At 38.1% G+C, this 12,596-nt stretch overlaps 1 protein-coding gene across 4 annotated transcripts in view; it reads right to left on the bottom strand.

The window, feature by feature from the left end:
- Window positions 1–12,596, bottom strand: part of TPD52 (tumor protein D52) — a 230,156-nt gene that overhangs the window by 126,421 nt on the left and 91,139 nt on the right. For 2 of the 4 annotated variants that reach the window (XM_063079380.1, XM_063079377.1), the window contains exons 3-5: window positions 10,608–10,756; window positions 8,122–8,223; window positions 45–93 (exon numbers count right to left, since the gene is read on the bottom strand). In XM_063079380.1, the coding sequence (XP_062935450.1) occupies window positions 45–93; window positions 8,122–8,223; window positions 10,608–10,756 (300 nt within the window). Of the gene's footprint in view, window positions 1–44; window positions 94–1,606; window positions 1,649–7,038; window positions 7,066–8,121; window positions 8,224–10,607; window positions 10,757–12,596 lie in introns of all 4 variants that reach the window. The other 2 variants (XM_063079376.1, XM_063079375.1) reach the window with 2 other exon arrangements.

The raw sequence follows: 12,596 nt of genomic DNA on the forward strand, positions 1-12,596 counted from the left end.
CCCAAGCAACGTATCACAAAGACCATGTTCATCTCTGTACTTGCCTTTAAGTTTTCGACCTTTTCTTCAAAGGATTTGAAAGTAGGGGAGTTTCTGTAGTGAGAAAAGAAAAACAATAGTAAAATTACAAACACTGAAAAACCCCAACAATTCTGAAAACATTAATTGACTGTATTCATCTTCACCATTATTCTCAATCAGCAAAAGAACAGATATATTTATCTGCATTGTATGTGTGCAGGCATATACACAAATAAATATTATGTAAGATTATCAATTTCTAAAGTAATTTTTTTTTTAAACTAATATTTCTATGTGTATGCTTCTGATTCCATGCAGAGAGCCACTCTTAGACACAGCGATACAGATGCATTCAGGTACATTTGTGAGGACAGGGAACAAAACTGTTAAAACATCAATTCTGTCACTTCCCCAAGCAACTTATGGTACAGGAAAATGCCACCATTAAAGCAGTTTCATTTTGGTTAAGGTGCTATGCTCTAGAACTCTTTAAACTCACATCTTGCCTGGCAGGATTCCTACAAGAACCCACATCACTTAAGCAGGACAAGCAGACCACATGAGATTCCTTATGAGGGATCCTAATTCCCAGAGAGAAGCATAATAAAAGACGGAAAGGAGACGCGGAAAGGAAGGGAGGAGCACAGAAACTTGGCTTTGCCTGCTTCGGCACTGAGAGCCTGCGGGAAACCCTCACAGGCATCTTTACTTTCATCCACTTTACTGAGGATCACCACGCCTTTGTCCCTCACACATGGGTTTCCAAAGCTTTTATCCTGTCCACCTCACCTTAAATTCTTCCTGCTACCGAGATGAAAAAGGCAAAGAAGGGAGTGAGGGGTTTCCTCCTTCCCACTGTGGTGATGGCAGAATAGTGCAAGCCAGTGGTTCTAGAAGTGTGGCCCCCAGACCAGAGGCATCAGCAGCTCTGGGGAACTTGGTAATGCAAATTCTCAGGTCGCGCCCCAGCTCTACAGAATCAGAAACTCCAGGGGTGGGGCCCAGCAAGCAGGGTTTTAACAAGCCTTCCAGACGATTCCAATGTACACTGACGTTTAAGCCAAGCATATATTGTTAATCCTCTGCCTCTCTGGAGAGGTTAGGTGAGGTAATAAAGAATTGCAAGTGCTTAGTGATGCGCGCAGATAATAGAATGAAATCACAGCTGCCTCCAAATGTCACACTGGGATAACGGAGGTGAACATGGGAAGATGGAAGGAAAGGGGAGTGTAACTAAAGCTAATGTAGACAAGGGGGTGAGACACCTACACCCACGCAAAGAGGTTTATTAGACAAGGAGTGCTCACTTTGTCAAGTAAACAGACTTCAGATAGGAAAAAACATAAAGTATCACAAAATAAAATAATAATTCTTTTTTTAAAAAAATCACAAACATTTAATGGATCTCTTGCACCCATCCCAACATCATAGGAAGAGTACCTGCACACGGTTACAGTATTAAACACAGCTTAGAATAGAATGTTTAGAACAGAATTCTAGTTCCCTTCTTCAGAACAGTTCAGGTTAAATATCTAAATAATAAGAAAGTATAAGACCAACTACATTTTGTAAAAATATACTTTACCTCATAGCAGGCATGCTAATTGAATGCTGAATGGAGCGTATACTAAGATGCAGCATTAAAAAGAGATAGAAATGAAGTTAGTACAGTGGTGATTCAACATGACAAAAAGCCAATAAAACTTAGCTTTCTAGGAGCTTTATTCTTTCAGCACCATGAAGAATTATCTACTTTTTGAGGTGGAGGGGATCGAAGTTATTCCAACATAATTTACTTTTATTCATGAGCCAATTTAATCCCAGTAGTTATTAATGATACAACCTTGCAGTTTTATAACATTTTGAAAACTGTAAAATGCTTTCACCTGGATCTGTAAGGCATATAGCATCAAGGCTCAGAGGTTAAATGATTTACCCAAGGTCACAGCAGAATCAGGAATGGAATTTGGGTCTTCAGAACTCCTAATTCATCGCCTCCCCTCAAAAATGAAGTGCACACACATACATGTACACACACACACACACACACACACACACACACACACACACACACACACACACACACACACACACACACACACAAGCAAGGCCAGGGAAGGGCTCCTGCAGCCAACGAACTTTCTCTCAGATACACGTTTCCAGGCTGGAACAAGAAGGTTCCAAAATAAATCGCCTATTTAATGAGTTAAAATAATTTTAAAATTATGTATCACGCCTTAGTGGTAACAGTATCAGTTTTCTAATAAGAGACAGTTGTACTTCATCACATTAAACTAAATGTTCTTAAAGGCCATTCAAACAACTTTTGGGTCCTGATCTTCCTAGGACCGATTTCTCACTCACTGTCTGTTCAGGTTCAAGATTATCTACTCTTAGCAACCTCCCGTAGAGACCACCTCACAAGATGAGAGTACCTTAATTCTTGGGCTGGTAAAATCATTGTATTCTGCTGATATCAGCACTATGTGTATATTATTTTGATCACTGGCATAGCTTTTTTTGGTAAATAATCTTTCCTTTGGGTAAGGTGGATAGTCCAACCTATTTATTCTCAATTATATTTAAATATTTTGTGTTTATGATTTAGTTTTCTCAAAGACTTGATTGTTACAACTGATAATGTTTTGAATGTAGCTCTTCAAATCTAGTTTTGCATTAAAATGTAATAATATGGAATATGATGCTGACATACATCAAACTATGATGGCATTTTGTGTAATCAAGATAGTTAATAAAATATTTGAACATCTCTGTACTTGGTATCATACATAACACAGAAAAAGATCCATGTAATTTGGCATTCTCTCTCTATCCTACAGTGGTAGTCAATACCTTAGATATAACACTATAATCTATTCTGGGAGGAATTAGCTAATTCTTTTCTTCATCCCTCACACTGTGTTGGTCCCATATTTGAAGGGCAGAGCTTAATGAAAAACATCCTTCTAAATTTATAATACCAGAACTCCAATCATCACCTGCCCTTCCTCAGACCCTTAGAACAGCCACATTGCCACAAGTCACCACCCACCACAGCTAACCTCCCGGTGATCTGCAAAGCATTTGAACTGAGGAAAAAAAAAAAAAAAAAAGGAGTTGAAATAATTAAGATTCTTATCCTACCATACTGTAATTAGGACATTACACTACTGGATCAGTTAGTGGTAAGTATTTGAACTAGAAAGTCACATACACTTAAATGCTGAGGAGTACTTTGGGGGACCAGGTAAAAGCTGCAAGAACACAGAGGAAGCCAAAGAAAGAATCAAAGTTTCCAAAGAATCAAATATACACACAGAGAATGGTAGAGGAAATGAGGGAGAGATGACAATGTGGGGAACATGCCAGGGTGGGAGAGGAACAGGTTTCTTGGTTTCTAGAACTACCTCGATTTCTAAGTTTTCCAGTCAGCAGGCGGGGGGGCAGGGATTGCTTCCTTTCCTCTCCTTGAATTACAAAAGAATTTTGCACAACACATTCCCCATTTTAGTTGAGCTAACTAACATAATTTCTGTTCCTAATAATCAAAAGAATCTTTGCTAGAACATTCATTTTGGCAGAAATTATCAAATTCTGGCAAAAGAAGGTGAAAAACGACCAAACATGATAAACTGCTGTCCTTGAGACTCACACACTGAATTTTCTAGTATCAACAAAATGAGGAAATAGACGGATAAAGTGCATGCAAATTTCAGAAATTCATGGCTAATTCTAGTCCATGTCCCTAAGCACCCATGTAAGCAATTACTTCCTCCAGTGGGCATTCAGTGGGTTCTATGCCCCTTTAACTAGCACACACCAACTGAACATGTTTAAGTGGTAATATGTAAGGAAAAGCAAGAAAATTATTAGAATAAGATGGTATTTTGTGGAAAATCACTGAGTTGAATTTAGTTTTGAGCACTTATAGGTATGTGTTATGTTTCACAACAAAAAAAGATAAAAAATACACCCACTAAACAGAGAATGAAATCGGTTAATGGAAACAGATTCAAGGTGAAGGTCTCTTTGCTTTTGAGGCAGCCATTTTAGTAGGAAGAACAAGCAACACATATCAGTTTCAATTCCATCCAACTATGTGATCCTCTCTATAATCCGTATTTAGATGAAATTCAACTCTGCTGGTAACTCGTCTGTAGTCAAACTACTCTATTGAAAGTCACACAAGGCTTCAAGCTGCCTCAACTCACATATCATCTCCAATTTCATTCAAATTTAAATATAATATGGAAACCTTCAAAAGTCAAAAGCCATGTGCTGTTGGACCAGAATCATCTCTAATAGACAGGTTGTAAGGATCAGTTAGCATCAACAAAGCAAATTTTGTTAAAAATTTTCCACCTCAATTTGTAACCCTCAAATACATTAATCTGTAATCAAAGTAAAAATGTAAAGTTGGATTCCTCAAAACACACTGAGAAAAAAATCAGACGGCAACTGATTTTCACTCACTAAGTACTTCTCAATCTCATATCTATTAAGAAGGTGAATTGACTTTTAAAATTTTCTTTGTTTCTTACACATTTATTTGATCTTTTCATCTCTAATAATAAAAAGAGGGGAGGGGTACAGGGAGGAGGAGAGGAAAGAAGGAGTAGCAGGTGCAGGAGGACAGGGAAGAGTTCGTGGCTAACATGGTGGGATGCTTACTGTGTGCCAGGCATGCTTTTAAGAGTGATCTCCCTCACAACAATCTCTTGATGTAGGGGATAACAGCAATTACTGTCCAAAGTAACACTGTCCAAAGAGACATTGTCTTAAACTGTCATTGTCCTGGGGAGGCACAGGGGGACAGCGCAGGCTCCAGAACAAGGCTGTGCCATGTTCAAATCCTGACCAGCAGCCACTTAACACTTGCTGTGCCACCTTGGGGAAGTCACTTAACCTCTCTACGGCTCAGTTTCCTCATCTGTTATATCAAAACGATAATAGCACCTACTTCAGAGGTACTATATATAGTCTTGCCTGGCAAATAACTGTTAGCCATTATTATTATTATAACAGATGACTTTAACTGAAACACAAATTAACAACTACTTCATATTACATTATATTCTCTTAAAGCTTTCAAAGGTCAGTCCCAGTTATTATTTTGGTTGTTAGCTCCAACCCTACAGTCTAGAACAATGCCAGGCATATAGTTAGCACTTGATAAATAGTTTTGAATGCATAAACAATTTTGTTAACTAAAATTGGGAATATGGTCATAAAAGGTAGAAAAGTTTATTGAAGTGTTTCAAATTCTAATCAAAAGATATTCTCTTTCCAACAAAAGAGATCATTTCTTTCCCCACTAGGTAGTAGAAATTTTCAGCAAAAAGGAATTTTCTGGAATGACTTTAAGGAGCCCAAAACAAATGAAAAATATCTAGAGGTGTACATGAAGAAACATATTTAAAAAGGAGAAATTCTCTTTGGGAATAAAGGAAAGTTAATTAGGCTTTATTAATTAGTCCTCTTAAATATATAAAAAATATTAGACCAACTACACTACTAACTCGTTATAGTATGTTATTATTAACAATAAAAATTTGTTCAACACTAGCACCAACTGAAATTAAGAAGGTTCTTTTAAAGTTTCTCTCAAAATGTTGAAAGCATGAGTCAATGCTTACCAGATATGTGTAGAAAATAAGCACACCAGACTACGGTTATATCCTCAGGACCCACTCACAGTAAACACTGTGATATTAGCAGAATGGATTCTGTGACTGAATGTGTATTCAGTTACCTATGGCACTTAGGCCACTTTTATTTATTTATTTATTTTTTTGTCTTTTTCATGACCGGCACTCAGCCAGTGAGTGCACCGGCCAGTCCTATATAGGATCTGAACCCGCGGTGGAAGCGTCGCCACGCTCCCAGCGCCAGACTCTCCCGAGTGCGCCACGGGCTCAGCCCAGGCCACTTTTAATTGAACACCAAAGATATACAATCACCTCCTATCATGGTTACCTGACTATTTTTAAAGCATAATTTTAGCTTTAAATAGTTCAACATTTAGAATTTATATATCCGTATGATTTACTTTCACTTCCAGGGCTAAGTGTCACCAAGACAAGAGCTATAAGTGCCTGTTTGCTTACTTAAGATGACAAATAGTAAGACCGCAGCAATTGATTGCTTGAGGAGAAAGCTTGCATTAATAGGAACAGAGATGGAGACTACTATGTTATCCTTCCTGCTTACAATCTAAAGACCTTCTTCCACCGGAGTTTCCTCCAACAACTAACTGGATAATTGTGAGATGCTGCATCAGAGAGAAAAGAGAGATTTGCTCAACATTATGAAGTCTCTTTCTATAAGGCAGGTTTGGGCTAACGTCTTCTTAATATGCTTTCTCTTTTGGCCTAATATGCTTTCTCTTTTTGCAGACCATGAAACTGCCTTGCATGCATAGTTAAAGAATATGACTACTGTAAAGAAATAATAAAATAGTAAAAACTATAAGCTAGTAAATCAAGTATTAAAAAGTACAGAGCAATGGTAAATTTTATCTTATGTATATTTTACCAAGATTTTAAAAAAAGACTAGAGTAACCCATATAAGACAGAGACTAACATGAGGCAGTACATATGCAGTCTATTACAATTCCATAATGAGACCCAGGGGAAGAATTCCAACATCCTTACAAAAGCACCAAAGAAACAAAAGCATCAAAAACAAACAAAGTCAGACATTAAAAGGGAGGAATTCTGCATGCCATGGTAAAGCTGCTTCTTTTTACAAAAAAGTAATAAAAGTAAAAAAGAAACATCAAAATCATTTCCATATCCCTTGAACCAGTGTAAGATTGTTCTTTTAATTTATCCATTACCCATGGTATACAAGAAACCCTCCCTTGAAATTAGGAATACACTGAGAAAAAATACTGCAAATGTGAAAAAATTACGTAGTGGACAAACATCACCATCCAACATGGCATAATATTCTAATCTTAGCGCACTTGTCTTACACAACTGCTAGACTGCAGTGGTGCTTCAAACTCTCCTTACCTAAAGGAATGTGAAAAGGCTTGCAATCTGTAAGAAGCCAGAGTAAGCATTAAAAAAGAAAGGAAGTTCTGATAAATCTAAAACAATTAAATAACCTACTTTTAAAAAGTTATATAATGTTTTTACCTGGGCTCTACAGTGCTACACAACTTAGCGTAAAAAGAAATGAGAGCACCTAACATATATATAATTTTGTCAAAATAGCTCAAAAAAAGATAAGTTTATTACATTATGCTTAGAATGAGGACAGTTCAAATATAATGAGCAAGCAATTTAGTTCTTTTGGTACAAAGTTATAAAACACTGATTGACCAAACCTCTCAACCAACAAAATTCTGGTTGTAAAATCTACTTTCCCCACAAATGAAAAACACAAAGTCATGCAATCTGAGCATTTTTTAAAAAACACAAATCTTGCATGCCAAGAGAAGCACAGCTGATTTAAAACCACATTTGTCATTTTCAGCACTATTCTAATTCACATGGGTGGAGAGTAGCACAAAAGCACTGTGAAGTGGTTTTATCAAAAGGGCAAGGAAAATTCTACAGATTAATCTAAAATACAAATGCAAATAAAAAACAACAGGTCAAAAACAAGATTTGGACCTAGGCATGAATGCAGATACAGCTTGCAGGTTAGTACAAATCAGTTCACAAATAAGCATGTTGTGATGACATCATGTATAAAAATGTCACATACAGAAAGTGAAGCCAGGTCTCAATCCAAGCGTGCACTAGATGCTCCTGTACTGTACTTATCCCCAGTAAGACACCAGGCTCTGCTCACAATCACGAATTTGCAACCCCAGAGACATACTTACCCTGTATGATCAAGGACTAAAAAGACTTCACCAAAGTTCACAACCAGAATTTTTCAACAAACTTAAGTGGCTTCATAAGATGACTGTTTTGAAGTTAGAATGCTATGAAGCTAGAAGCATTTAGGCAAGCATTTCAGGAGTGGTCTGAAGGAGCAGCCTCCTTCACTCAAACAGAAGAGATGAAGTCAGGAAACAAAAGCAATCATGGTAACGTTTTAATTTGTCTCAGCTACTTAATAAGCAAGGAAAAATGAGGACATACTTTACGTCTTCCAGCTTTTTGGTGATGACTGAGCCTACAGATGAAAAAGCAGCTGAAGCCTTCTGTCCAGCCTGGGACAAAGTTTCAGATGTCTTCTTGTATCTATATTAAATTATAAACAAAGAGAGCAGCGAAAAGTCAGCTAACCTTTTCTAATATCAATTATTCCAAGTGCAGTGGTCACCACCTGATGGAGTTTGGATGTGTTGTCCCCTCCAAAACTCAAGTGGAAATTTGATCCCCAATGTGGCAGTGTTGGAAACTGATTGAGTCATGGGGGCGGATCCTTCATGAATGAATTAATGCTCTCCCTGGGGGAGCGGGGATTAATGAGTGAGTTTCGCTCTATTAGTTCCCGCAACAGCTCGTTGCTTAAAAAGACCCTGGCACCTTCTTTCTCTCTCTTGCTTCCTCTTGCCATGTGATCTGCTTGTACTCACTGGCTCCCTGCCACTTTCCACCATGAGTAGAAGCAGCCTGAGGCCCATGCCAGATGCAGCTGTCCCAGAATCGTAAGCCAAATAAACCTCTCTTCTTTATAAATTACCCAGTCTCAAGTATTCTGTTATAGCAACACAAAACAGACTAAAACACCACCTGTTGAAGAACTCTCAAAAAATACATTTTTAAGAACTTCTAAAATCCTTCATAACCACTACAGCAGCAATATCATATCATCTTATACTTAACCATCATTTCAGGCAGAATCTTCTGCAGTGCCCCAGTCTAGCCGGAAAGACAGAGGCCTGTTAAAGGCAGGGCCAAAGGGATGAGAGTACAGGCTAAAAACAGTCATGGAACAAAAATGAAAATGAGCTGGAGTCTGAAAAAATTATACCCTTGTTCCTTCCCTTTCCACGTAAGCCAAACAAAGGAGAAATGAAATCAAATTCCTCAGATGCTTTTTACAACTTCATCTCCTAAAAAGGGGCCAGAAACAAGAATTGGGTTGGGACAGGTACAGCCCATGTGTATTTTATTATCCAAACAAATCTTATGGGCATAAAGAATTTTTCGTTATTTTGCATGTCTGTAGAGCTACCAAATAAGGACTTGTTGGACGCTCAACATAGTATATAAAAGACTTCATATTATACTAGTGTGATATTTGCTATAAAGAAAAGGTATAATTTACCACCTCCCTCTTCCCAGCTACTGGGGAATTAGAGAAGGGAAAAATGAAAACAAAACAACAAAAAACCAAAAAAAAATATGGTACCTACAAAAAAAGGTTAATATCCCCACATTGTGGAAGTGAATGCTCAGGCATTTTTACTTACCCCGTCAAAATCAAATACCAAGAACAAACACAGTTTATGGTAATACAGTCAAAGAACAGTTTCCTGCATGTTTTCCCCCAGCCAACTTATAAGGAGAGAAAATGGGCCAAAAGAGTGGGCACCCAAGTGCCATCATGTGGAATGCAGTCTGCCCCACTGCTAAAGATTAGCTTGTAAAACGACTCCTAAGCTCCCTCGCTCAGCAGATGGGACTGAATACAGAAGACAGAGAACAGTTTGGAATCTGCTACTAGAAGCTTGCTCCTCCCTATACCTGGAAACAAAACTGCATTATGATAATGATATATCATAATGTGCATAATCAAAAAAACAAAAAGCCTAAGGGTTATCCTCTGCCACGAGCACATTTCAGAGAATCTTATGATATGTAGAGAGCAGGATAAAAAGACTGATTCCATTGTTGGCCAGACCTCACTTCAAATCCTGACTCCACATTTTGAGAGGTTTGTGACCTCAGAACTTAACTTATCTGAGCCTCTCTCTCTATCTAGGGTTATCTCACCACCCACTCACTCTACTGGGTTATCCTGAAGACTAAATGACACAATGTACGTACTTGGCAAGTCAATATACAGTCATCACTCAGTATCTGTAGGGGATTGGTTCCAGGACTATCCTCAGATACCAAAATCCATGGATGTTGATATAAAATACCCTGATACAGTATTTGCATATAACCTACATACATCTTCCAGTATACTTTAAATCATCTCTAGATTATTTATATTACCTAAAACAATCTAAATAACATGTAAATAATTATTATACTGTACTGTTTTTTAATTTGTATTATTTTTTGTTGTTATATTGTTATTTTTTATCTTTGAGGGTTTTATCCTTAATATTTTAGAGCCGTGCTTGACTGAATCCATGAATGTGGGATCCACAGGTATGCAACCCACAGATATGAAAGGCCGACTATATAATATTTTTGGAACAGGAATTTTACTTCTTCAACTCGCACATGAGACTGGTTACTGATATTTTCTATTCCCTAGAACAGTCTGGAAAACCAGTGTTAGAAAAGAGTCAGGTACACTTGAGAACTGGAAAGAAAGTATCGTGTATTGTTCAAAGGAAGGCTGCAGAAGCATCCTCATCCCATTTCTCTTCCCCTTCCCATACAAAAAGAAGCAAAACTGTCCTTTACATTCTCTGGAAAAATGTATGATCAAGGGGACATACGCAGATGTTGCTGTCACATCTTGCCATCCTTTGGCAATGTTCTGTTTTAGTTCCTGTAGTGAATTGATCCCAAGTTTCCGCTTGATCTCTGCTAGATGCTTCTCTTTTGCTGCTAACACTTGAGACAGAGTTTGGATTTCTTCTTCTACCTATGGAGAAGGGGTTTGGGGTAGGGATAGACAAAGAGTCATTCAGTATGTTAAGATTATTAGTGCAAAACTATACTCAAAATTCTAGAGTCATTAAAAAAATTTTTTGGATTCATTTATCTGTCTCCTTTAAAAACAACATATTGTGTTGTGTAGTAAATTGGTCACATGCTGATCCTTCCTGTAGCAGAGCTTCTCTTTTCTCTTCCACAGTAGCTTTTTCTCTTCCCATCTTGAGTTGTCCTTGGCCTTCTCCCCTCTCCCTGTACTTCCTTCCTCAGTGATCTCACATAGCTTTAGGGCTCAAAGCCTCTACATGGATAGTACTCAAATTACTCTAACATCCACTCTCCTGACCTCTGGGTCCACCTTTCCAGCTAGACTTTTCTACCTGAGTGCCCACCAAAACTCATAATCATGTACTAAATCAAAATAAATCCATCCCCCACCAAAACATGTACAACCAAGTCAAACTAGAATCCAACCTTATTGCATGTTTCATATGAGTTCATACTGGATTTGTCAGTCCCAGTACCTACCAAAGTCACAGCCATAATAAATCAAATTGCCTCCCATCCCCCCACCCTCAGAGAGCCCTTTAAAAGTGCAATGTGGACCCCTTGATGCTGACTGACCAGACTCGGTGAGGTGGTCAAAGGCAGGCCCCTGACCCAAGGACTGCCACCCATTGAATGGCCAAGAACGAGTGATGTGCCCGGTGTGAAAGAAGGCGCCCGACTAATCAAACTCTCTCAACCAGAAACCTAGTTTGAGAAACTGAGATAACATTGGAAGAAGAAGCTGAAAAGACTTGGAGAAAGAAGCCCTGAGGTATATTAGCTAGGGCACAGTGAAATTGTGAGATGGGATGGAAAGCTTATATACTTGAGGAGGCCAAAACTGTAAGCAGAAGCTATGAAGAAAAGAAACAGAATTACAGAGTAGAGGAAAAGGCTAAGCCAGGAAAACGAGGAAAAGGGGTAGACTCAAACAGAAATAGACACCCCATGGGGGAGACTTTTTGTCTCAGGAAGCTGAAAAGCTGGGTCCCTAAAGTATATTCATTAATATGCAAGACCCTTAGAGAGATGCTTCTCCTGGCTTGCTACAAAGCTGTATTCTCAACCCTGACCTGCACAACATTTTTATGATTTCAAAGACAATATGGTCTTTAAAAACAACATATACTATTGCTAAGTAAACCGTTTTCACTGCTAATTAAATCTTTAGAGAACACGAAATGAGAAGAAATGAGTGTTCCAGAATGGAGAGCAGGATAAATCAAATGTGATGTGGCTGTTAAAAGAAAAAAAAAAAAGAATAGCCTACAGCATAGCTCTTAGATGGCATTAATGGGAATATAGGTCCAGAACAATTAGATAACCTTCTGTGCCTGTCAAACAGGATCTCAAGAATTGTATCCAGTTTTGGAAGTCACATTTTAAGATGTACACTGACAAAACGAAATATGAGAAGAAAAGGGCAACAAAAGAGGAATGAATAAGGTTTAAAATCAAGTAAATTAAATGATTTACCAAAAGGCATCAAACAGATCATGGAGGAACCAAAATTTCATCCCAGCTTTGCTGACTCCACTTCTCAGTCTACTGGCTGATTCTATCATACACTCTTACCTTTCTAATCTCTCTCTTTACCCCAAAACCCAAATCTTCAGATTCTTTGAAGAATAGACTTACACAGTAAGTTTCCTACCCCTTAACACTTTTATGAGGCACTCACTTCCCCCAATAAAAGCTGAAAGAAAGGCCACTGTAAATCTTTCTGAACAATGCACAACCCCTGTACTCCCCACCTTTGATGGATATCTGTGCTGTCATAC

This window comes from Cynocephalus volans, chromosome 15, assembly GCF_027409185.1.
Source record: "Cynocephalus volans isolate mCynVol1 chromosome 15, mCynVol1.pri, whole genome shotgun sequence".
Lineage (NCBI taxonomy): Eukaryota > Metazoa > Chordata > Mammalia > Dermoptera > Cynocephalidae > Cynocephalus > Cynocephalus volans.